This window comes from Pteropus alecto, unplaced genomic scaffold, assembly GCF_000325575.1.
Source record: "Pteropus alecto unplaced genomic scaffold, ASM32557v1 scaffold22, whole genome shotgun sequence".
NCBI lineage: Eukaryota > Metazoa > Chordata > Mammalia > Chiroptera > Pteropodidae > Pteropus > Pteropus alecto.
Genome location: NW_006434839.1, coordinates 10,650,961 through 10,677,544, shown reverse-complemented (window position 1 = coordinate 10,677,544; position 26,584 = coordinate 10,650,961). Strand labels below are relative to the sequence as shown.

General features: G+C 48.5%; 2 protein-coding genes across 2 annotated transcripts in view; one reads left to right on the top strand and one right to left on the bottom strand.

The window, feature by feature from the left end:
- Positions 1 to 26,584, top strand: part of SND1 (staphylococcal nuclease and tudor domain containing 1) — a 391,519-nt gene that overhangs the window by 307,406 nt on the left and 57,529 nt on the right. The window lies entirely within an intron of this gene.
- LRRC4 (leucine rich repeat containing 4) lies at positions 22,321 to 26,217 on the bottom strand. The gene is made up of 2 exons (XM_006910546.2): positions 26,181 to 26,217; positions 22,321 to 25,999 (listed from the first exon to the last, which is right to left on the bottom strand). The coding sequence occupies exon 2, from the start codon at positions 25,897 to 25,899 to the stop codon at positions 23,941 to 23,943; it is 1,959 nt and encodes a 652-aa protein (XP_006910608.1). The 5' UTR covers positions 25,900 to 25,999; positions 26,181 to 26,217; the 3' UTR covers positions 22,321 to 23,940.

Genomic DNA, 26,584 nt, shown 5'->3' with positions numbered 1-26,584 from the left:
GAAGATTCCTTGAGGGAGGGGAGGGTACTGGTGTTTGCTAAGTAGTTGTTTCCTGTCTTTGTGCCCTCTCACAGCCATACGCCCCACCTCCGGAGGGCAGGGCCAACCTCTATGTCTGCCTGGCAGAGACAGCCAGAGCGCATCCTTCATCAGCTCACAGGGCTGCAGACGTGGCCATTCCCAAACGCCCAGGGTGCACTTAACTACTTCCTCCTCATAATCTCAGCACTTCCACTCGAACACATCAGCAGCTTTGTAACTTGCATTTTATTTTGCTCTACGTTTTGGCCCTTCAGATATCTGTGGGAGGAGGGTGGGGAGACTGGCAAACCGTATTGTCACTGGTTTCAGAATCACAGTTATACCCTGAGTTATTGTCTCTAGAGAATCGTTTAAGGACGAGTGCCAAGAGCATCCTGAAGGGCTCTCACTGTTGTCACACATGAGTTTTTAAGGTTGGATTCTGTTTCATATTTGACATGTGACTGCCTGCCTTGGTTTCAGCATCTGTGAAATGAGAGCATTAGGCCCTGTTCTGCCCGGAGAATGCTGGAAGGTGATGACTAAGACGTGGTGCTGAGGTTCCTGAGGGGCCCTGCAGTTAGTTAGTCCTACTCAGTAGAAAAGGATTGCCAGGCCTCAGATGATGAATGACCATACTCTAGCCAAAGGCACTGTGTGACTTGGAGAGGGACCGCTGGTCAGTTTTCCTCCTCTGCATCTGAATAATTAGACCCAGTTGATGAAACGGAACTGCTGGGCCTAGACACCAAGCTCTGACCGACTATTCTTTACCTTACTGTGCTAAATTTTGGTCAGTTTTCCCTTTTTCTGCCATAAAATCTGTGTTAAGGTGCCGTATTCTTGACACGACTTTGGTGCCAATAAGCAGAAGCTGACCCGGAGTACCGAAGGGTTCTCTCGGTCTTCCTTACAGCCGACAGGTTGGACTAAGCCCTGAGAATCAGATTCTCAGTGTATGTCTTCCTGCTATGGGTGTTACGCCCATCTGTCACAACAACGTGTCCCGTCTCCTGGTTCTCTAGGTAAGACTAGAGATTTACATGTACAGTTTGTCATCTTCCCTGTCCGCGTGTGGTCATTGTCCCAGAATTCAGATCAGATCTCTCACATTTTGACCCCAGCCTCCAATCTCTGTGGCATGTCTCTCAGCTCTGCGTGTTTCAAAGGACACACTTGAACCCCAGAAGCCATGATATGAGCTTTGTTATTATCAAGAATGATGCAAGATAATTTCAGCTTACCTGCTGCCTGTCTGGTTTTTGGGGTTTTTTTGTTTTGTTTTGTTTTGTTTTGTTTTGTTTTGTTTTGTTTTGTTTTTTGGCAGTTGACCCAGGGGTGGGGTTAGAAAGGCGAAGCTAGAGATTGCCCTTGAAGCTTTAGATTCTTGCCTTCCCATACAGAATTATAGTCAGCTATTGAAATAGTCCAGGCAACCACCACTAAAGTGTGGCAACTTTTAAAAAATCAGGCCTCGGAATCCGACGTACAGACTTCTAGCCTTGCATCAAAAGAAGCCATGTGGTTCCCCGTGCCCTGCTGCCCTGACGAGGCAGAGCAAGCACATGGAGTGCAGAGGGAGACCCCGAGACTGTTCTCCATGGCCAGCCCTTCAAGGAGTGAGGAAGGGCTCCTCGTGACACATTCACACGTGCATCTAAGCGTGCCTAACACCCTGTGACAGCAAGACTAACTCCAGGGACATAGAGCATTCTCACACTGCCCAGACTCCTTTCATCTGTCCTTTCTCTTTCATTCTTTCACCCTCCCCCTTGCATTTCTGTAATTGGTACAGTATCATTGAGAGGTGTTAAAGAGATCAATAGCAATTCACCTTTTCCCTTATTGATTAAAGTGACAGCAAGTGAAAACAGCAGGCAGTACCAATTCATTTGTCATAAGCTATCCATTTCCTAACAGGCCACCAGTGACCTCTCCCTCTGCCTCTTACATTGCTGATCTGCAGCTGGGGTTACTGTCGTTGCCAGGCTGCTTTAACGGGAATGAGAGAACCCTGTGTTTGGCTCCTATAATCAGAGCTGGGGGAGGAAGGAGACTGCAGGTAATGAGCAAGAAAATGACTATGCAGCCTGTGCTTTGACTGACTTTATTGGAGGGGTTCACCACATGTGCTGTGCTCTCAAGAAGAGACAGCCTGGCATCAGTTGATGGACGTTGCTGCCTCACCCAGCACTTCCCTCCCCTTGTTTTTCTAAAGGGCACAGCCTGCCTTTATTATTTATTTTTCTACAGAATATAAATTGAGCGTGATGAGTGAAAAGCCCATGACCCCTGTGAACTGGCTCTGTTTTCACTGAAGGTGCAAAGGTTTGTCATTCCCTACATGAGCCTTCTCAAGTAGCTTTGGCTCACTGTAGGGAATTTGGGGTACCTGAGGTCGAATGTGAGTCAGGGGATTAAGGAAAGGTTCTCTTGCTTAGGAGGGGTTTGTATCCACCAGGGCGTGAAGAATGGAAACAGTGTTTATCAGCTGCTTAACTCTAGAAACAAAGGAGAGGAGTGTGTGTGTGTGTGTGCGTGTGTGTGTGTGTGTGTGTGTAAATGCCCTCTTATTCTTACTTGGGAAAGGTGATGGAGACCCCCTTCATGACATTTCAGGTGCTGTGCACTAAAGAGCTCATTTTTAAAACTGCGTCTCGAATGGCAAATACTTATTACTTCACTCACCTGCTGGGATGACCAAGGGTCTTTGAGTCCCAGGGCTCTTAAAAGAGAAGTTAGCACTGACTACAAAGGCAGAGCTTGGTTAACGCAGCCTCTTTTCTCTTTGTATATCATAGTTTGAATTTTGCTGGTTCTTCAGCCCACACATTCACACAGAAGCAGCTGTTGTCCACCACGCCCAGCAGGGCCATTAAGCCCTCTCAGCCCCTCCACTGTGCTGAAGTCTGTTGCCTTGCACAGCGGGAGCCAATTCCCAGAAACTCCTGTCTGTGTAGAGTTTTGGCTGAGGAGGCAGTCTTTGGAAGCCTACCTGGATGCTGGTCCTGCTCCATGACCTCTGCACCTAGTAGAGGGGACTACTTACCTGAATGGGCAGTTTATGGTGACCAGTGGAACTAGCAGTTTCCAGCCAGAGTTGGTGGCTGCCCTCAAGGAGCTTGTAGTCTTTCGTGTCATTCTGAGAGCGTGGCCAGGCTTCTCCAGAAGACTGCCATCGCGTCATGTTTCTTGAATGCCCAGTGGGTTAAGGTCAGTATTTTGGATGCACCTCTCCCAGTAGGGAGATTTCGCTAGAAACCCAGTGTCACTGTCTTAGGTCGCTCTGCAGATGCCAGACGTGGAGAAGGCAGCCAGCTCTCTGTGAAGCCGGGTAATTACATGTGAAGCTGCCAGCAGGACAATTGTTCTTTTCTCATGGATCATTAATAAACCAGTCTGGCCTGCATAGATGGGGCAGGGGAAGTCTCTGACAGTTCCATCACCTTCCTCAGCTTGCTCGGACAGATCTTCTTCCCTTTTGGTCTAAAGCTTCTAAAGCTAGGGTTTGGGGTGGCGGGGAGGGGAGGGCGGTCTAGTTCCATTTAGTGCACGAGTTTTAATCCTAAGCTGAAAAGTGGCCCCCTGCTTTCAGATAGTCTTGGCAGCCAGAGCACAGAGGGGTCAAGGCTGGCCATGGGTGGGAAGTGCCTAGTGGCTTAGCTCCTAATACTTGCAGCAACCTATGGACCAGGCCTGATTTGGAGATGAGGCAGCGAGTGCAGCAGATGGCAAATAGTCCTGCTCCACTGGGGCCCGAGATCGGCACCATCTTCTTCCTTCAGCCAAGACAGCCTCATTCTTGCTATGCCTGAGTACAGAAAGCATTTCTGATTTTTTAGAAACTTCTTTTTTAGGAAGATGGAAGAAGGCAAAGCAAATGTAATATTGGAAACTCAATCTACTTAAAAACATTTCCCTGTCAAACAACCTAAAATAGAGCTCATCTTTTGTTGGTTAGAAAATTTTAGAATAGAAATCTACATTTCTCCATAGAGCATTGAGTGCAAAAATAAAAAATGGATTATAAATAGAAATAAGCATGACCCATTCAGTTTCCAAGGACTTGAGCATACAACCTTCAGAATACAGAATTAGAGCACTTTATAGCTATAAGGGCTCTAGACGTTATTTATCCAATCCAAACAGTTCCCAGGAGCTGACAAAACTGAGGCATGAAGAGGTTAATCACTTGGGCACCTTCACGTAGTAATTCAGGGGGGAGCTAAAGTGTCCACATTCCCATGGTGTTGATCTTACCTGTACCCCCACCATGCCTCCCAGACGACAGCCACCACCACCTGTTCATCCACTTGCCGTACAAGTAATAAGTGGAGATTTTGATGGTGGCATGTAAAAGGGAGTAGGTGTGAGTGACAGCGGCAGACAGAAGAGGTAAACACGTGCATTCTCTAAGCCGTATTATTTTAGGGACATAAGGCCAGTCAGGAAGCTAAGTCAGAGGAAGAAGTCATTTGTGGCCTCGGCGTTCTGCAAAGACCTAGGCGGGGGTGCAGGTGTCCGTCCGACAAGCCTGGAATTTTCCATTGCTTTCCCTGAATGCAGTCGTAGAAAAGCTGCTGTCTTTTTATGCCAAAAACTATGTTTCAGAAGAGCTCAAAAGAAACAACCAAGGAATGGAAATTGTTCTAAGCTGAGGGGTTTTTCTTCCTTTTTCTTTGGGGTGGGGGGCAGCTTTCATTGTTGTTTTACTGAGAGATGGGGGCGGGGGTGAAATTTCCTGGCCGGGAGTGCCTCGAGCTACTTGGGCCGGAAGGACTGCAGCTCAAGCACCGTGTTCTGGTCACTTTCGGCCAGGGCACAGGGTGGACCCCGGGCGCCATTTCTTGCTCCCAGCATCCTGTGCTCTTAGCCCTGCTCCCACTACTCTCACAGGAGGCCGATCCGAAAGCCTTGCTATATTATTAGGATCTGGGCTTACACCCACCCTGTAGCTGAGGCTGGTTACCCATCTTGTTAGCAGTGACGTCTGTTTGTCTTTTAAGGGGTTGTCAAGTGGAGGAGGAACAAATCACATTTTCCGGCAATTTAATTTTATTAACTCTGATTTTTTTTTTTTCCTTTTCCAAAGCACAGCTAAATGGAGCTAAACATACACACAAGGGCTATATTTAGTCTTGATGGTGTGGTAGAGTAGGGAAGGCACAAACATAGAGGTTTATCTGCTACCTAGTAAACACAGGGAGGTGTCAAGGCTGGAGAATTCAATAGTAGTAATAAGCATTTATATGGTGCAATGACAGCTTCGATACAGGGCATAATTTTCCGGGGATTGCTATTAATTGTGCTTCTGCCTGTGAGCGGCCCCCTGGTGAGGGGCTTGGAACACCACGCAGAGTTAAGCTATATTAAACATCAATTAAAACTGCGTAAAATAGAAACGAAATAAAATGTGCAAAGGTCAGAGTGGCTGTGCACATTCAGACACGGCCCTGGGGAAAGAGGGCCTCGGTGAACCTGGTGCACGGGGGGATTCCCGCTCCTAGTTGCCCTCGGCTCCTTTGAGTTCCCAGGGTGAGGTTTACTGGAGAGTAGGTAATGATACCCTCTAGCTTCCCCAAGTTCAATTCTTCCCCAAGGGGTCTCGGAAATTACTCGTTGTGGCCAGCAAGATATGAGAGAAGACAACCAGAATCTACCAGCGCTGACCAATGGAACTTTCTGTGATGGAAACCGTTTTTATCTGCACTGTTCAGTATGGTAGCCACCAGTCCCGTAAGGATACTGAGCACCTGAAATGTGGTTAGTGCAACTGAAGCACAGAATCTTTAATGAAATTTAACAAATTTTCATTTAAATAGTCGCATGTGGCTAGCGGCCACCATATTGGACAACACAGGACTCCAAACAGTCCCTTCCCCACACTGAGCATCAGGACGTGTTTGGTTTGCATTGCACCCTTCTCCCCCCGAACGTAATCTGCACCTCTCCTCGTACCTCTGAGTTTTTTTCCTCAATACTTTTTTTGACCCAGTCCTCTCATGCTCTTGACTTAAGCTTCTAAATTCTTTCACAAGGGTCACACACAATGTCAAGAGATGAAAAAGATCGATGTCTGCATCGAGCCGGACGGCAGTGGCCTCATCTTTGCCCCTTTTTCCTGACAGCCCCTAGTCAGGCTAATACCAGCTATTTCTCATTCTCCGGGGCAGAGAAAGGAATGTCTTTGGCTCTCTGGTGGATGATCACAGGCCTGCGATGTCATCACTGTTCCCACCAAACAACTGATCTGGTTGCTAAGTCTGACCCTTGAGTCTGCCGAACCTCAGGGATTGCAGAATTCTCAGGTCATCCCGGGAACACTCACCTGACTTTCTTTGGTCCCTTTGGCACCTGATCTGAAAATGTCTTTTCCCACAGCTCTTTCAGCCCTTGTTGAATGCTTGGAATGAATCCATTCATTGGGATAGCACAGTATAGTGGAATGAAGGAAACACTTGTAATCAAAAATCCCGTGTTTAAGTTCTAGCTCCTCCATTTGCGAAATCTGTGACCTGGGCAAAATCATTTAACCTCCCTGAGGCTTTATTTTCCCCAGTCATAATGAATGTGCTGGACTAAATGACCTAGGTAGTGAGAGGACCTACAAAACAGATCCAGAGGCCCTAATTGCCATGATGTCCTACACCGCCACTCAGTTTCCCCCGTTAGATGTCAAGCCTACATTTAAAGCATCCCTTTGATGAGGCCACCATAGGCCTGACCCGTGTCCAGTGACTGCTAACCCACACTTGGAAACTGTCCAGCACCACGAACATACCCTGAGCCAGACTGGGTGGCCTAACCTCCACTAGTTATCATCACACTCGTATGAACCTCAGGGAGTCGAGAACTGTCCCTGGTTAGTTTGGGGCATCCTCAGAGATGGCATTTTGGCTTGTTGCAGAAGAAGGCAAGAGGCTTCTTGGCTTGGGCAGTGGGTCCATCAGGCAAAGAGGGGTTTGTAAATTATCTGATGTATACCAATCATGCTGGCAGAATGGTTGTTCACCAGCTCCCCTTCATCTAGCAGTCACTAGTTACTGCTCCAGGGATTGTCCCCAGCCACCCAGAGCCCCCGTGAGCTGCCAACACTACCCAGCTCACAAAGGACCCTGTAGCATCTCTAATTGAGGAGCTGGTGAGCAGACGCCCTCAGTAGAGGTATTTTTAGCTGCAGTGATACAGCCTTATCTTTTTGTGGGATGTTTTGTTTAGTTATTTTAAATGAAATAAATAAGTAAAATTGAAGACTATGATCCCAAACCCCAGTGCCAACACCCAAGTTCTGGCACACCCCGCCTCACTACAGGCCTAATTAATCCTAAGACCAGGTGCTGAGGCTCAGAGTCTGCCAGAATATTAGGCCAGAGAGACAGCGTGTACAGAAGCGAGAAGAGCTGGAAATAAGAATAATGCGGGCTGGCCTGGTGTGAGGTGCGAAGGCCCCGTGGGCAGCCCGGGCAGCAGCTGGCAACAACTCTCCTAGGCCCCTTGGACCTCTGATGGATCTGGGAGACTGAGTGGGCCTCGTCTCCTGAGGATCTGGCAGCCTTGCATTGCACAGGGGATTCTGTATCTTGCTGGCTTCTTAATGCTTTTGTTTTCCTTCTCTTCATCCTGTTCTATGGCTTGTCACCTTTTCCTTTGTTTTTGTTGTTGTCGTTGTTGTTGTTTTGTACAATGTGATCAGGGGCTAAAGGACATTCACAGAGCTTGTGTCAGACCCCATAGCAGGAACCTGGATTGATCGAGGCAGTGGTTCTCAACCCTGGCCGCACATCGGAACCATGGGTGCGGGAAACTTAAGAAAGGTACTGAGACCCGGGCCTCCCTGCAAAGATTCTGGCTTCGGCGAGTACCAGCTTTCAGTGCCCCAGTTATAGTGGGTGATAACAGGAATAATTCTGTTGATTGCGTTAGGTGTGATAATGGCATTGTGGTGATGCAAGAAAATGGCTGTATTTTTTCGAGATGATACTGAAGGGTGAAATGACATCATGTCTGGGATATACTTTAAAATATTTCAGCAAAGAATAGGGGACAGATGGAGCAAATATGACCATTTTGATAATTGTTCAATCTGGACAGTTGGTACATAGGAGTTCTTGACTATTCTCTATTTTCAGTGTTTCAAATTTTCCACTTTTTTTTTTTTTTTATATGCCATTGGGCACCCCTGGGGTATGCTTACCCTGCTTTGTGATCCACTGCTCTGGAGAACAAAGTGAAATATACCGCCCTTGAATAACCCACAGTCTAGGCAGGACCCTTGTGTGTGGAGCAGAAGGAGCATTGAACTGGTTGCTGGTACACAAGGGTTTTGAGCTTTCTTTCTAAGTAGCTCAGAGCTGCCACTTCAGTTTCTTTATATTCTAGTTTTGTCAAATGAACACAACAGGCTTGTGGAGCAAATATTACCATTTTGATAATTGTTCAATCTGGACAGTTGGTACATAGGAGTTCTTGACTATTCTCTATTTTCAGTGTTTCAAATTTTCCAATTTTTTTTTTTTTTTTAATAATAAAAATGTTTTTTCAAAAATTTAAAAGCTCCCCAGGTAATTCTAATGGGCGGCTAAGGTTGAAAACCAGTGGTTTCGGAGATTAAATTTGGATCCCCACACTCTAGAAGATCTGCTCTGTTTTGGACTTTGTATAACCTGAGACCGACTTTTCAGGGTAAGTTCCCATGAGTAATCTCCACCCTGAACTCTTGGGTAGGTGAAGAACAGACTAGGCACAAAGAACAAATTAGACCTGTGTCTAGAATCTGAGTTCAGAGTGGACAACTAGACGTCTTTGACTTTTACTGAACAACCTCAGTCTCACCCAGGCCTGAAAGCTGTTGTGCCTTGTCACTGGCCAGCACTCCACACAGCACCCTGAGGACCTCTCTTGCCAAACCAAGGAAAGAGAGGCAGCTGCGCTGTGACACGTGCCACAGGAGAGCTCTGATTTCCTCGGTGCTCAGCACTTTACCAAGTGGGATTTTATCGAAGCTCAGGTGGGGAGAGGAGGCTGAAACTTGCACTTCCCTCCCTCCCCGGGGGTCCATGTGCTCTCAGCTGTGTGCAAGCATGTGAGGGCTCTTCTGTGTCCTCAGAGCCCATTAAAATCCCAAGCAATATTCTGCTCTGGCTGCTCAGCTCACAGGGCAAACAGCAGCTTGCGGCAGCCAAACTAAATGGAGCTCCGGAGCTTGGGCTAGAAGCTTCCATGCTCCATTGACACACCACATCCTTGCTTAGGACCCTGGCTTAGCACCTCTTCATCCAGGGGCGGGCTGGGGGCTCTCATTTATTCAGGGGGCTTTGTGAATTATATCCGAACCTGAGTGAGCCTGTGTGCTGTTTAGGGAAGCTGAAGTAGAAGGAAGGCTACAGACTGCCAAGGTCACCCAACCAGCCCAGAGCTTTGCTACCATCAGTATGTACTGAGAGCACGGTGCCTTCCTTCCCACTCTGGGGAATCCTTGAGACAGTCCTTTCAGTACATGCCAGCTTGAGAGAAGTACAGAAGTCACACGCTGCACCTCTGTAGGAGGGCCCGGCACATCTGCCTTTCCCCCAGGGGCCCAGTCAGTGCTGGTCCTTCCACTGTCCCGCGCCTACGTCTGGAATTCAAACTGGGGGAGTTTCTTCCTCAGCCCAGTCATAAGAACAAGTAGCCTCAGAGGCACTAAAACTTAAAACTCCAAGACACATGACCTGCTCTGCATCACAGGACTCTTCAGATGGGAAGAGGCAGAAACTTTCCCTGACTCTGTGCTGCTCCCCAGTATCTCTCTCTCCTGTCACCACTCTTAGACTATCCATCGCCACTGTACTGAGCTCAAGGACAAGGACCAAGTCTTTCATCTTCATTGTTCCCTAGCACTTGGCACAGTGCCGGGCACTGTACTGGCTCTAAATAAGCATACACATGAATAAGCGGACCAAAGAAGGGCTAGGGCAGGGACCTTAGCCACTAGGCTAAGGGTCAGAAAGCTGACATTTTAAAAAGCACTTTCTCATTCATTTGGGCTGTGAACCTGAACTGCGTGGTGGTCTCACGCCCTGCCCGAGTCAGCTTGTAGAGCAGCCTGTGACTAGGGACAGTTTCTGTCTGCTGATGGCTAGAGAGAAACATGCTATTTGGTTCTCTTCTCACGGTCCTTTGGAATAAATGGCAGTCTCTCTGTGCCTCGGTTTCTCCCATTTGGTATTCATGGGCTTCTGAGCAAGCTGTCCTCTCTCTCTCCTCACCTGGGTCTCTGAGGAGGGCGACGTGTTTGTGAAAGGGTTTCCCTTTGCTTTTCCAGGGCAGTCAGTCAGGTGACACGTGGCCAGGTCTCTCGGAAGTTACTCTTCCTGAGCCTGAATGAAACCTCGGGGGTACGAGCTCAGCTTAAGCAAAACTATGCACAAGAAGTACTTCTGGAGTTAGCAACAAGACTGTCCTGCCTGTCAGAAAGCCGTCTGACCACTTAGTCTTCTCCCTGCTCCCTCTAGGCTCTAGAGCAGAGGCTGTCATCCTAGGTATGCCCTGTAGTCACCTGGATGTGTTTTTAAAATATCAAAGTCCTATTGCTCCCTACCCGCTAACAAGATTCCACCGTATTTGATCTAGAGTCTGAACACTGGTATTTTTTAACTGCTTCCTCGGTGCTGGCAATACATACTTGGGACCAAGAACCACTGTCTCTTAAAGAGCCTTCACTAGAAGCTTTAATGGCATGTGAACATCCCACTGCTGACCACCCTCCCCCTCAAGGAAGATAGAAGAGCAGAGCATGTGTTTGCCTCTGCTGGCACCCCTATGGTGCCTTCCTTAGCGAGTTCTGAGACACAGCTCCCAGACTGTGATTGATGGGACCGTCTGTCCCCACCCCCACCGTACACACACACAGCCCACTGCTGCTTAACCTTGGTCAGGTGATAGGAAGGGAGCTAGGTATCTGTGAACAGTGGTTAGATTTTGTTTTGAGGGCATTAGTGAGGAAGAACAATCCAGAAAGAACTCTTTGCGGTTTAAGATGAAGATTTTTTTTAAATTCTGGCTCAAGGAATACTTGCCTGGGTACAGCCCACCAGCTCCCAAGCATCACATCCCACCCTTCGCTAGCAGAAGAGTCTGCCTTAGCAGTTAGAGGCAAGGCCAGATACCAGTTAAAGTCCCAGACAGCTTCCTACCCTCCCTCCATATCTCGTCAGATATTTCAAGCTCTAAGTCCTTATTCGTGCTCTGCCTACTTGGCTGGCTGTTCTTGCACTTGAGCGGCTTGTTTGCCTGGACAGGTCCAAGCTGTCTGAGCCATCAGCAGCTGCACCTCCTCCCTCGCGCCTTCTGTCTGAGCCAACCTTGATTCGCAGTAGTGCAGATGGCCGCAGCCTTATCCAGCGATGTCTGCCACTCCCATCCCTCTCCTGCCCTGCTTTCCCGGAGATGAAGGGGCTGGGCCAGGCCTTGCCTACAGGTCAACCTGGGGCTAACATAAAGTTCGTACTCGGGCATATTAACCGTGGTGACATGATGAATTTTATCTGAACCACAAAGGACAAAGGGTGCAGCAAGGTCTAAGTTCATACTTTGCAGAAGACACTTTCCAGCCCGCATCAGAGCTAATCTGTTTTTGCAAATAGCCTAGTTCCACCCACTCTGCTTCCTAAGTGTTAACTGGGAGTGAGGGTGAGCTGAGAATCAGAGGCAAAAGCAGGTGTCAGAAGTCACCTGCTTTTCCTACCTTCAGTGCAGACTTGGCAACTTCTCAAAGTCCTGCTCCTCGGTTTCTCAGTCCAATTCAAGGTGCTGAAAGGTAGTGCCCCGTAATACACCATTGTAATCAATTAGTTTCCCTTCTTGTCCCTCCCCAAGAAAAATGAAATGACGAATAACAAATGTGAGAGGGGTCGTGGGTGACCTTGTACGTGAAAAAGATATGCCACAGCAGCCCTAGAGCTTCACCCAGCCTTTCCCCGTGCCAGCTCACTGCTAAGCTGCAGACAAGGCACAGGAATCAGGGCATCCCAGCTAGCAGGCTCTGCCTGAGCGAGACCCACAGCCATACCCTCTGGCAGCAGCCTGCAGCAGGATGGGACACTATGGCAGCACTGTGGGGAGGAACACTGCTCACCCACCTGTGCAGTTCTGGTTCATTTGGGTGGGTGTCTTAAACACAAGGGGCCCCAGTAGCTCTTGGAATGCCATTGGTACAGCAGTACCAATATTCACATGATTCCCTTGAGGCTTAGTTCACAGTTACACACATGATTTCAAGGCTTTCTTCACTAGAGAAAAGTGTCGCAGTCCTAGGCTGCGGGGGAACATAATCCCCAAAGCCAACCTTCTTCATAGGCAAATATCAGAACTGAGGTATATTATTTTCTCTTTCTGCAACTTAGAATGTTTTCTTCAGGATGAGGTTATTTTGAATCCTTGATAATGATAAAGTATCTTGATTGACATCCAAGGACCAATAACATACTGATTGAAGAAAACAGAGGCTACCTGAAGAGGTGTCTGCTTCTGTCCCTACCATTTGAAGCCAGTCCTTTAGTACGCTCTTGCCTGTCCTAGTGAGCATGAGGCCAGTGGGCGGAATGGAATCGGGGACCATATTCCACTCCAGATGTCATAGTTACCTACAGCCTGGGTGTGGGGTCTACGCTATTCTATCCAACTTTGTAAATAAGGGAGAGAGATCCTTTACTATAGTCTAGTACCCAGGAACCTTTTCCTTTCTCTAAAGCCGCATGATAAATATCACCAGACTAGGCAGTTTCGTGTTCTTGACCGGCCCTGCTCTCCTGGGTTTCTGTCCAGCACTATAAGTTGCTTTTGTTGCTTAACCCCTTAACCATAGGAAACTTACTGTCTTGGATCCATTCTCTTCTCCTGTCTAACCACATTTTAGTGACGTGCCTGCACGGTGACCCACAGGCTTCGTCAGATGCTGAGTTGAGTCCCAAAGACCCAAATTGACAGTATTTGTCTTAACTCTTAAAGTAACCATCAGATTTGTAGCCAAAAACCTTAGCCAGCAAAAACCTGTAGCAGATACATTACCTCCCCTCCCTTAAATTTGAAGGAGAATGCCCCCGGAGCTGCTCAGAGTGGTGACAAGGGGACATCAGAGCTTCATGGGGGCGGGGGGGGTGTCCTTTCTGTCCTCACTGGGGCACTACCTGTAAACCTGCCTGGCTCGGGACCTAGAGAGGGCTGCCCCAGCTACCACAGAGCTGCCTGCATCGTTCATGGCATCTGGGTGTCTGCTGGCACCACGATGCCCTGGACCTGGCTCTTTTCTCTGTGGGGACAAGTAAAGGAAAGATTCCCCAGCCGACTCTTCCTGGGTGTCAGTTACAAACGGAAAAGCCCACTAAGCAGCCCTCAGTGTCTCCTTTTCCACACACCACACCTGACTCTGCCCCAGCCCATTTCACACCAGCAGAGGGAAGCCCTTTCTTATAGCTTCAACAGCAGTGTTTTGTAAACTGGAACAGTGAGGCCTGGACTACGAGAACGGAAATGAACACCCTTGTGGGGTTGACAGGTACAGCACAGCCAGCATTTGTTTTGGTCGTTGAATTCCACATGTGAAATGGTTCTAGTTGCTACCAAGCTTCCTTGCCTGCGTGTGATGGTCAGGTTCTGTGTCCACTATGGCATTCGTGCAGGGACAGGGGAAAGCAAGCTTGGCTGCTTTACTCTGGCACCTGAAATGGTTCTCTCTCTAGCATGGAGTTGCCAGTAGGGAGCTGCTGAAGTAGCACTCTAGAGAATCACCAGGGAGACCCCTCCATCTCCGGCCAAGCTAAACAAACCCTGCCCTTGCAGTATTCTGAATCACACCTCCCTGCAGCTTACGGGAAAGTCCGGGGTGTCAGCAAGGGAAGCATTTGAGGAGAAATGAACTGATGTAGGAAGGGGGGAGTGCCACTCAGTCATATTTTAAGTAGAAAGGAAAAGGTCATCAGAGCCACATGGGGCCTGGGTTGGATTACTGTTGACTCGGCCTTGCTGCGGCAAAGGGGCCAGCTCACCAGGTCCAGCACTGGGCACTGCCAACGCCATCCAGCTGCTGACAGCCAAGTACAAAGAAACGCATGCTCTGTGTACACAGATGGGTCTGCATGTCAGCATGAGCCCATTTTTAGCCCTTGCCCAGAAAGGGCGGCCCATGACACAGTAATTTAATTAAATTTGCCTCCCTCCATGGCCTACATATTTGAAAAGGTTTGGGAGAAATGAATCTGGCTGAGGAACGTTACCCTGGCACTCTGGCACCGCTCCAGAACCGAGCCGCAGTACCATAAAGGGTCTCGCCATCCTGAGTACGGCCCAGGGCATCTGTCTGCACTGCAGGCTCTCTGGCCAGACTGGCTGCTGGCACATCTGGCAACACAGCCCCTGGAAGCAGTCCATCTCCATCACAGGAAAGCCACCAGGGGCAAAATAAGGGGACTCCGTGCCCCCTACTCAATACCTGCTGGCAACAGCCTCGGCAAAAACTAGAGCCATAGCATTAGCTTTTCCCGCTGATTTCAGCATATCGAAGGGCAGAACGAGAGGACCTCACCCCTCAACTGACACTGCAGCCTCCGTTACAATTATCACCCCAGTTTCAGTATTAGCCCACATCCCTATACTTCTGCCCTGGAAATGATTGATATTTAGGGACCTGAAATTGATTCCCCTACCCTTGCTTCCAGAGACCTTATTACCATGTCATGTCACAAAAATGCTCATCGGTGTTTGTCCATTATGCCTGAGCTTAACCCACACTCACACCCCAAAGGCCTCCCCCTGCCTCCCCGCCAGCCAGTGCTTGTCCTCAGGAGGCTCCTAAGCTTCTACTTTCTCTTCTCCCTCTTGTCCAGAGTGTCTTCCCTTTCATCTTAGCACTAACCCCTCGCCCGTCCCTCATCCTGTTCTATCCTACGTCAGCAGTACCTTGCCCAGTGGAGAAGAGCATTCTGTTTGGTGAGCTTTCTCTCGCCCCATCAAAAGCACATCCTGCTGGCTGGCTAATCTCTCCTGCGCAATGACAGCAGCACCTCCGAGAGAAAGGGAATTTCTCTGGCACAGCTCGTCTCAACACAGCAGAACACAGGCTGTTGCTTAGGAGTAGGAATCATTAGAGTCAGGCCATTAGGAGGAGACCGGTCTCTAGGGGCGCTAGCAGAAATTACCGCTCCTTAATAGATGGAAACTCATTTGCTTGAACCCCCCACCCTCCTCTTTATTTCTCTGCATTCCCCACCTCCTTTCTCTTCCCAGCTTTGAAGTTGAAGAGAGGTAACTCCACCCAATCCAAGATGGCAAATTTCTGCTAAATTAACTCAGTTAAAAGAGATCCTTGGCTGAAAACGGCTGTTCTTTTAGAATGTTTCTATTGGGACTTCTCTTGAAACCATCATGAAGGAGACAGATTCTAATTAAATGTATGTGATAAAATTATAGCCAGGGCCACTTTGTTTCCCCAGAGAGGATTTGTTGAGACATTTACTAGCTTCTTAGACCCCTGTTTCAGAGCAGGCCCCTGAGTCAGCCTGGGCCATCTGAGCTTTCTCATTAACAGGGAAGGCGAGGGAGGTGGAAGCAGGACTCCCCACTTTCTCTGCTTATCCAGTGGTCCTCTTGACCTTGAATGGACCTCTAACATGATTTAGCTTCTGTAGGCTTTTCCCGCACATGGATACATGTTCTTTACCTTACAGCTTTTCACTCTTATTGGGAAGAGGAGGGCAGGGTAAGCAACCAAAGCTCCTTTTTATGAGCTGTTGGGCTGCCATCAGAACTCACATGCTCTGGAACACTGCGGTTGAAGAGTAAGAAAAAGTTGCCTGATTCCTCAGCTCTAGCTGTTTGAATGAAGTCATGAGTGGGCACCATCTGCCTCAGAGCATTAAGCACAGATAAAGTACTGGCGTGAAAGGCCTTCCCCTTCTCATCCTTCCTCCTTGGAAGCAAACTGTAAGGGATTGCACCAAATTGCAAACTCCAGGGGGCACTAATCACTTTGTAGTTTCTGTAAATGGCGCCCCCTGGAGTTGTCAGTCATTACTGCTGGTGCTCAGTAATAGTGCTGGGTTGAGAACCCAGAGACCAGAGATCTGGTCTCTGCATCACCAGATGCAGACACTGGGCAAGTCACATCTCCCTGGACTTCATTTTCATAATAAATCAAATGAAGGGGTGCAACTAGATTTCCTGAACTCACTCGGAATTTCCCTTCACTGTCTCCACATCCCTGAAATTAGAAGCCATAAACCATCATTCTGTCCTCAGGATCTATTGCCATCCCAAGGTCGACCAGCCTTGATAACACACCCATGATGTGAAGGTGAACTCGGCTGACGTGATACCCCTGGTCAGAGCAGATGTGGACTTAAAACGGGAATGTGGAAGAGGGATTAAAGGGAAAGCTACCCCGCAGGCACAGCGGCTGAAACAAGAATAGGCCAGTTACTCATTCCTGTGTTCATATTTCTCTGTGGCTTCAGGACCTTCTTTCTTACACACAGATACAACACACCCAGTAACTGCCATTGTCTTCCTCACGCAAGAAACAAAATGAAATACAAACATGCTTTGCGATATCTCAGTCTCGCCATAGCCCTCCAAGTCCTCTGTCCTCATTTCTTATTAATAATTGTCTTTCCTCTCCCTGGTTCCTTTCACAGTCTCTTCCTCGGCCCTCCCTCCTTTCTTATTCCAGACTTTCTCAGCTCACCCCTCTAAAGAGATGAATTGGAAGAATATGCTGTCATGTCAGAAGGAAGCCATTGTCAGTTCATCCAGGCAGACGTTAATAGGATAAAGTATTATCCGACTTCCTTTAAGTCCAGAAATTAAGTCTTCTTGCAATGGTAATAGATCATAACTTGTAACCACTGCAGCGGTACGCAGTATCTGAGGCCTCAGCTCCATTTCTGGGACTGTGCTGGGCCTATTGTGAGGGACGCACCGAGCATTCCTACAAACACGGCTGTACTATTCAGGGAACTGCCTCTGCAGAGCTGCCAGTAACTCATTCAGTTCACCTACAGGGTAGAGTCTGAGTGGGAGAAGCTGTCTGAATGGTCTTAATGAACCTAGACGAGTAGGTAAGGGAAGAAGCAGGGCCTTGAAGACTAGGAAGAAGTAGCCAGGGGCCAGGAAACCGAACTTTGCTCAGGGAACAGTTAGTGTGTGAAAGCCCTTCTCAGTCATCCTTGCTGACTCATTGAGCAGGTAGAGTGACTTATCTAGCGAATAAATCAACATCAGCACAGACACAGGGAAACCAGGGTTGAGACCTTAAAGGAACTGTTAGAGACTGCAGATTAAGGACTTGCCTTAGAAGAGGAAACAGCATGAGAACCTTTAGGAGGAAGAAAGAGCCATCAGTCTTTGAGAATGGATGGCTCTTGTGGGATATCCTAAGTCCTGTCATGGCAGATGATTGTACTCAAATGGGTATGGGTGGGGGGCTGGTACGAGAATTAATTGGAATGTGCTTTTTCTTAGTGGTGGGGGGCGGTATAGGAAGGTAGGTGAGTATTAAGGAAACAAGTGGATCAAAGACTGTTTCTTTGGAATTTAGTAATTAATTTAAATTTTAGTAATTGCTCTAGTATTATTCCTAGGTGTACAGAATGCATGAACCTGAAAGGCTAAGTACTACTTTGGTCCACATAGTCCCTAAACCTGGCATTAAAGTAGCCTCTCATCACAGTGCTTCCCTACAGTTGGTTTAAAAATCTTCTTGATGGGATAAGCTGGAGAAGACAGTGCCATCCTCTCAAAGGCTGACTTCCTTGATCAGAGAGAGCTTTTCCCAGGGATATCCCCCCACAGGTCTAGGCCTAATCTCTGACTCTGCCAGGGTCCATCTGCACTGAACTCACAGTTATGATCATTTTTATGGGAAAGCAGTTTATAGCACACCCTTCCTCTGGAATAATACTCTTTTTGCAGATAAACAGTGAGTTGCACCCTCTCCTCTCCCCCCATGACTGTGCCTTAATAGAAATGAGGGAACATCCAGAACAGACCCCTGAATGAGCCCATCGGGGTTAGATTCAAGCCCTAAGGGCCAGGTTGCTTCCCATAAGCAGTGGAAAGCCTCCAGCATAGCGAACAGGACTGTTGCGGGTAGGTGATTTGGCCCAAGTACTGAGAGCAGAGCTGGCATGTACCAGAGGATAAAACCTGTGATCATCCTGAAATCTAATTCTAGCCTTTCTTAGGCTACTCTTGGAAAGTTAATTTCCTTGCTTTTCTCTTCTGTTCCATGCCATGAATTTCACAGTAACAGTCCTCCCCCATCCAGGGTCCAGCCAGTCTCTTGATTGCTAGAGCAGAGGAATCTCCCTGGCTTTCTTCCCTAACTGCATTGCAGACCCTTAGCCTGTGGATCTGTCATACAGCTTCATCCTGCTCTCATTTACTCAAATTATGATGCCTTTTTTTCCTGTCTTTTGTTTGCCTGAGCCCTCCAATACTGCTTTAAAGCCCCAACAACCTCTTCTTCTGCCTCTGCTCTCTCTAACCCTACCCTTGGTAAAGCTCCCTGACAGAGAAACAATATAGAAAGCTTACCCTCTTGGTAAGTGACCAAGGCTTCCTAGGTAGATGTATACTGTCCCATCCCTCAGCTTGTGCACTACCAGCATCTTTCTTTCTACTCACCACAAGGAAAGGTCATCTGTTCCTAGACTAGCACAGTGCCTTAGGCCAACTATAGAGCTGGATTATGGAATAGAGCACAAGGCAGTGTCTTCTAGAGAAGAAAAGTACAACCCATCTTCCCCACAGTGCTTGGGCCTATATAGATAGGGCTGTCTCACTGTCCTTGACTTCTAGAGTGTCATCCTTCCTCTCTGGAGTAGCTCAATAGGCATGTTCTCTCTTTGGGCATGGATGAAGTTCAAGAATAGATGTGATAATGGAGGCTGGGCAGGTGACCTATCCCCTTAACATATATCATGAAATAACTACCAACTATATAACAGTAATATGTCAGGCACTATTCTGAGTGATTTTTATATATATAATTTCAATTCTCAACAGCCTATGAAGTAGTGAGGTAGATACTAATATTATGTCCATTTCACAGATGAAAAAACTGAGTATTTTTCTGAAGTCACACATCTAGTAAGTGATGGAGCTGGGATTCAACCCAGGACGACTGGCTCCAGAGTCTGTACTTGCTAGCACTATCCTATATGGCTTTGCAGATATGGCCATGTTTCACTCGTCTGTTCCTAAGCCTTTATCCTTGCTCCAAGAAGCAATTTACTTCATTTTAATTTAAAGCAAAAACTAAAACAACCTTAATCCACTGCCCAAACCATTCTTCTCCCTGAGGGGGAAGGGTACATTCTGAATGGATGGAGATCAAGAGAGGTGCTTTGAGCCAAAAGCTGTCTTGCAGTTTAGCTGAGGGAGGATTTAGAAATGGCGTGAACAGTGCCTGCATTAGCTGATGGCATGGAGTGCTGAGTGCCAGCAGAGGAGATAAAATCAGACATATGTTTGGATATAAATGTTCTCTGTCTCTGTCTGTCTCTGTCTCTATCTATCTATCTATCTCTCCCCGTCTCCCTCCCTGTGTCTTTCCCCACCCCGCCCATCTCCTCTCTAATTTTAAGCCCCTGTTGTTTTGTTTCAGTACAGTGTTGGGGCATTAATTGTGGGCTCTAGCCCCATGAGGTAGTAGCCTGCCTGAGCTGACTAAGGCCCACTCAGCCCTCTCTCAGTCTCTTCCCATCTCCACTGAAGGAAGCCAGAGCTCAACTACTGTGGCCATGGAACTGGACCTCTTCTCCACTAATAACAGGAATTGTCTGGCATGACTCTTCGCTATGTTGTTCCACTCAGCACGAAGCAAGTTGCTGGCCTCAGTGCATGTTAAACAGCCACGATAAGGCTAATGTCTCTGGGCCTTAGCAGCCAGCCTGTCTGCCTTCATTGAGAATAGGATGCAGCAGCACACTGAAGAAAAGGCCCTGAAACAGATGATGGGAGTGGCAACACAACATGGCACTTAAGGAGCTGGGGCTGGGGTAGATGCAGTGGAGAGGAGTTAAGGTCCTCCCAAGAGTCTCGCTGTTGGGCCAGATAAGCAGAAACCACTCCGCTGTGGAGAACTTGGTCTGATAGGTGCTTTAACGCCTCCATCTTCTACTTGCAAAGCTTCCAAGGCCGGGAGAAGGCCAAGCTACCTTTCCCACTGAGAACAGCCTGCTTTTATCTACATCACCCTTTCCCTAGCAGTTGTAACCCTCTGTGGGATCCCACAATTGAACCTAAGAATCTGGAAGCTATTTTGTGCAGTTCTAGCTCCTTAGTGAGCACACATGGCCCTTGGGCCAGCTGTGGGGCCCCCGTGGTCAGAATTCTGGTCAGGCCTTGGAGGGCGGTAGAGCCGATTCTGAAGGAGATCAAGTAGCTCTTTGAGGAAGAGGAGAACATAGAGATATATGTAGGGAGGTCCATTTTCATTGCACATGGGCCAGGAAAGAAATATGTTCTTGATAGCCAGTAAGTGCCTGAGTGAGAGCACATTTGGCTTGGGAGTCAGGAGAGCTGAGTTTCAGTCCCACCTCTTTCACTGACTAGCACTGTGGCCTTGGACATGTCTTTCAATTTCTCTGGAGCTTGGTTTCCTTGACCGTAAAATGTGAAGAGATTAGACTAAATGATTTTTCATGGCCTTTAAAAAATTCTGTAATGAAAATTCTCAAACTGCATATCATCAACAGCAGAGTCCTTCCCTCTAACATGTTGCTATAACTACCCCCTGAAGAGGCACCAACCCATGTTCCGCTCTCAGGTAAAACACCCTACAGCTTGGCCCGGCTCTAGGATGAGTCACCAGCGCAGCATTAAAGGCTGTTCTTGCGGTGCTGGTGGGACTCCCTTGAAGACCTGACCCAAGTACCTGCTACAAAAGACATATACTCCAACATTAAGGCAAAGGAGGGTTGCTGCTCTAAAAGCTGAAACAGTGCCCAGGCCAAGCAGCAGGCCCCGTGGGGAAAGGACACTTACACCTAGGAACCATATTCTCAGCCTTCCCCAACACCTTTGTGGTTCCTTCCAGAAAGCACTTATTCCTAAAATTCTAAGACCTTAATTTGCTCAACCCCTACAACAAATGCATTTGTTCTTAGGCCCATTTCTCTCCCTCTCCCCTCAGACCTTCGTTCAGCCTCAGACCCTTCGTTATTCCAGAGCTCCTTCCGTAATTCCCTGACTGCCCAAATAGCTGTGGAGAAAGGAGGGATGTTCGAAAATTGGCTCCACATCCTCTGTTTCTGAAGCAGCAACTTCCACAATTGCCTCTGAAGCTGTACTAAACAGCCTGAGCTGTGTCTTTTGGCACTAGGAAAGGGGGTAATTTCTTGCATTTTCAACTGGTCCTAGCCAAGTCCCACCCTTTACTCTGCCGCAGTTTTCTCTCTCTATTGGGGGTAGGGTGGTAAAGGATAGGGAGAGGGAACATATCTTTGGAGCCCAGAAACTTGAGTGGCAGTTTCTAAGTGTGTGCCCATGCATACATGCTGCCGCAAACACAGACCCAGAAATGATACATATACACCCAGGAGGATTAAAAATTGGCCCTTTCTTAGCCATTTCTTAGCCAACTGCTGCAAAGTGCTGCCTGCCTCTCTCCCTGTTCAGTGCCAGAGAGATCACACCCACTCAGTCCCCGATTCCCTGCATTAGTATAAATACTGGCGCTGAAGGAGACGCAGGGTCCCAGTTCATGCAGCTTCCCTGGACGTCATTACTCTTTAAGCATCAGGAGACCGACACCCACCACCACAAAACATGTTTGACTACTTAGCACCCAGACAACAGAAGCAACACTGCCTGTGAGAAATTTAAGCCAAACAACATTATTGCAGACCTCTTAAATCCAGGTCCCCCAGGGTCCCCGGGTAGAGCTGGTGCTGCCTGACCAGCAGCTTCTGCTGAGGTGGCATTTAACTTCTGGCCCAGTCCCAGGAGCTGAAGCTGACCCATTTCCCCTGCTTTTCCAGGGCATAAGGAATCTGGTTCTACCCCCAACAAAGCTAGGGACTAACACACTTAGCTCGCGGAAAGGTGCACTAGAATCGGGGTGCTTTTATTTAAGCTAAGGAAAGGTTGTTGACAGCTTCAGCATTTTCTCATACTTTACGAAATGTAACATTGTTTTCTCCTCCCACCTTATCTCTCCCCTCCCCTTCCCTTTTTGCTTTAAATAGAAATGACTTTGTCAATGTTCATAAGAATTCATAGGTTCAGGGTCTTAACTCAAGTTAACCCTTTGGGAACATTGAATTAAAAATTGAACAATATTTATTAAAATACAAAAATACACTTTTCTCACATTACAATCAGTGTTCTTTTGTTGGCATTCCCCCCACCCATCCCACCCCCTTTCAAATCTGAACCCTTTATTACCTTTTAAAGCTAAAATAATAAATGAAAGAAGTTACAGCATTAAATGGACCAGAATAACAGAGATCTCTGCCTTCCCCACCCACGCCCACCCTTCCTCTTCCACCTCCTCCTGAGGTAGGCCTGGGAGAGGGAAGCCTTCCCTTCGTGCTACATCCAGCAGAACTCCATGCAGAACTCACTCGTGTGCATGTGTATCCGTTTTATCTGTCGATTTCACATCTTTTTTATGAACCATCCTGGTTGAGAAAGGCTTCATTTTACTTTAAATGAGCCTGTGCCCTTGCTGTCTCTCCTTTTTCTTCTCTACTCATGTTCTGCCCCCACCCCATCACCACAACTAGTTGACATCAGCTGTAATAATCCCTAATGAATCAGCATTTAGAATAGTCACCAAATCACAAGCATGAGAAAAGCTTCCACTCCCCCAAGCTCCCCACTCCCAGCCTCCTCCCTCTCCACCTTAAAACAAACAAAACCAGTTTTAAAAATCATAAAATGCCATCATTGTCTACAATCATTTGTCAGGTACCGGGAACAACAGGTGGACATAACACAATACTAGTATATGGCCTCCTGTGAATACATTCTCTCTGCTTCTGCTCTCCCTTCCCACCCCCTCTGCTGCCGCACCCACTTTCAGGGCCTCCTCCCTCTCATGGGAAACCCTGAATAGACACATGCCCTGCACAGAGTGGGTTAAGCCCAACTGCAGGAATCTGGTGCAATGTGAAAGCATTTGACTGAGAGCTACGCCAGCCAGCTCCCTTCCTTCTCTGCTCCTTCCTGAAGCGCTGTCAGGCGGGGCACACGTGTGTCCCAGTGCACAAACCAAGGAGACTCATGCACATGGACAGACATAAAGACCCAGCGCCTTTAAGGATTCATTTGAATTCCGATGGATTCCCTGTTTAAAATACATTTATAGATCTTTCTTCCCCTTGGCCTTTGAAGAAAAATATTATTGCCTCTCAACATTTTAGCACAGTACAAATTCTTGGTGCTTTTTTGTATTTTTTTAATAAGATAAATCTGCAAAGACGGCTCTCAGCTTAAGAAAGGTGTCTATAGAAATGGATATTCCTCTATCCTAAGAAGCATCTTCTAAAAAATGACAGATTCAGTGTACCCCCCACCCCTCAGCAGCCCACACCCTACCTCCTTAGGGATGTTTGTTGTCGTTGTAGTTTATCTTAGCAGTTTCAGCCTTATACCAGAAATCCCTTCTGGCAGCATAGCAAGTTGACTTGCGGCTTCTACCCCACAACGTTCCCAAGAACCCCACTCCCCCTTTAAATAGAACTTACAAGTTAGAAAATAGTTTTGTTTTGATTTTTTGTTTTTAAATTTTAATATAATCTGTTTCTTTTACCAGCCCATAGATTTAATATATAAGCATATACAAGAAAAAGTCTCTCCCCACTCTGTACAAAAGTTGCTGTCATTTTTTTTTTTTTGTGCATTCTATTGCATTTTATAAGTTTTTGGGGGGAGGGGGAGTCATATTTGAGTTTCCTGTACCTTGTCCTTGGTATGGGTCTGAATTATATAAGGTTCAGAGATAGTGGTGACTGTGGGGTGCAGAGAGTTCCCCAGGCTGTTTTCTGTCCAGTGGGCCCCATGTGCTGGTTTGTAGGTGTTGTAGTTAATATGGTCATGAATTGTGGGCAGCACTACTGCCCCCTCACCTGATACACCGGATGGAGCTGCTGTTGCTGCTGCAGATGCCGCCGCTGGGATGTCTTCATCCACCTGGATAATCTCAACTGTCCGAGCGGCTGTGACTGTACTCCTCTGCTGGTGCCGCTTACGAAGTTTATAGAAGACAATCAACATGGCGGCAGCTAGCAGAGTCACTGCCACAAAGCAGCCAATGATGATTTTGGTGGTCTTCATGACTTCATCCAGGCTGGTCTGCATCTTGTCATTGGTGTCTGTCGCGGGTACTGCCACCTGCTTGGGCACACGGGTGGTCTGAATGAGCACCGTGGTAGAGGTGGTATATGCCGGCTGGTAACCAGTAGATGTGGTAGGAACAGGCTTATACTTGCGTGTCGTGTCCTCAGGCGAGATCTCAGTGGTCTCCACTGTGACCGTGGTGAAGAAGCTATAGTTGGAAGTGTTGAGCTCGGCCGTGCTCACATTGAGGTAGGCCGAGGCATTAGAGTTGCCTGCCACATTGGTCACCATGCATGTGTATACCCCAGTGTCTGAAAGCAGCACATGGGAAAAGTTCAAGGTGCCATCATTGAGGACAGAAATCCGAGGGTGGCGGGAGGCGTGGCTGAGTACTGTCCCATTGGGCAGCAACCACTTCACGGAGGACATAGGAGGAGTCCGACACTTAAGTTCTGCCATCCGACCCTCAGAGATATTGAGGTCCCGAGGCGCATCCATGATGAAGGGAGCAGAGCACTGGAAGGAGGCCTGGTCCACCTCCACCAGGTAGCGGCCTCGCATGTGCAGGGGAGCATGACAGCGGCCACAGCAGGTGGAATTGGTGGGTATATACTCCCGAAGCCACCAGGCGAGCCACAAAATATCACAATCACAGTTCCAAGGATTGTGGTGTAGGTGCAACTCCACCAGGTACCTCAGTGGGGTGAAGAGGTCATGGGGCAAAGAAGAGAGGTTATTGTGGGCCAGGTTGAGTTCCACAAGTGAGGCCAGCCCATCAAAAGCATTCCGCTCAATCAAGCTGACCTGTGAGTTCATGACCCATAGCTTCTTGAGGGAGCTTAGGCCATGGAAGGAGCCAGGCCTGATCTCAGGGAAGTGGTTCCCTGACATCTCCAGCTCTTCCAGCCCCACCAGGGGAGTGAGATTGGGCATGTCTTTAATGTTGCACATGCCCAAGTTCAGGTACTTGAGGTTGAACAGTCCCTCAAAAGCCCCCTCAGAGATATACTCCAGCTTCTTGAGCTCCCCCAAGTCCAGGCGCATGAGGGAGGGCACCCTGTTGAAGGCATAAGAGGGGATGCTTTCTATGGGGTTATTTCGCAGCCACAGCTCCCGCAGCTTGGACAGGTACTCAAAGGCTCCACTGGGGATGACTGTCAGCCAGTTGTCAAAGAGCTCCAGGGTGTTGAGGCTGGCCAGGCCGTTGAAGGCCCCCACCTCGATCTGCCGGATGGAGTTCCTGCCCAGTTGCAGAACCTCCAGGTGGTGGAGGTGTCGGAAGGTGTCTGCCTGGATCATCTGGATATTGTTTTCCATGAGGTTGAGGTACCGGGTGTTGGAGGGAATACCCTGCGGGACCTCAGAGAGGCCCCGACGGGTGCACACCACCTTGCTGAACTGGTTACTGCACGAGCAGACAGACGGGCAGTTCTGGGGCCCCGCCGAAGCAGCAGCAGCGATGGCTGCACACAGAATCCACACTTGAGCCGTGAGGTAGACGACCGGGAGCAGGACGGCATTCCAGGTGTGGTGCACAGTTACCTGCCACAAGAGCTTCATGGTGTGGCACGTTCATAATTCACCATCGCCTGGGATTTTGGCTTGGAAAGGAGAACCAGCCCTACCCCGGCTTAAGTGAGCTAGGAGCGCCTCTTTCCATCTGGAGAAGGAGGTGAGGAGGGGGCGATTAGAGAGACGGAGCAGATCGGCGGGGAAAATCATGCCAAACTCAAGAGTGGCCCCTCGACTACCAGTCCCCCTTCAAGTCAAGCCCTTGGAAAGCGGAGACTTTCTGTCCCCCACTGCAGCCATCCCCCACCCAGTTATTCGCTTTCACCTACCTTGGAAGGAAGGAAGGGAGGAACTGGCGTGGTGTCCTCAAGCAGTCTCCCCAGGAGCTGGCCACCTCGTTCCCATTCTTACTTCTTAGTTGTAATTAACAAAAGGGGGAAAGAGAAGGGATGGGGAGGGTAGTGGGGAGGGGAGGGGAGGGGAGGGGGAGACAAAATGGCTTCTAGTAAATCCGGAGCGGGCTACGGCGGAGCAGCGGAGTTGAAGCGCCTGGGAGAGCCAAGGCCCGGCGGGCTATGCAGGTGCATACCCCCCCCTCAGCCCGAGGAGCGGCGCCACCAGCGCTTCCCGGCTTTGTCCTTGGACCCTGGCACCAGCTCGCACCAGCCAAGGGAGAAGACGCTTCATCGCCGGAGCGTGCCTCCGGCGCCCCCAGCCCGCGCCCGGGGCTGCG

What these genes read in the sequence shown, in the direction of transcription:
- LRRC4 (XM_006910546.2), bottom strand. Translation starts at nt 25,899, where the DNA reads ATGAAGCTCTTGTGGCAGGTAACTGTGCACCACACCTGGAATGCCGTC.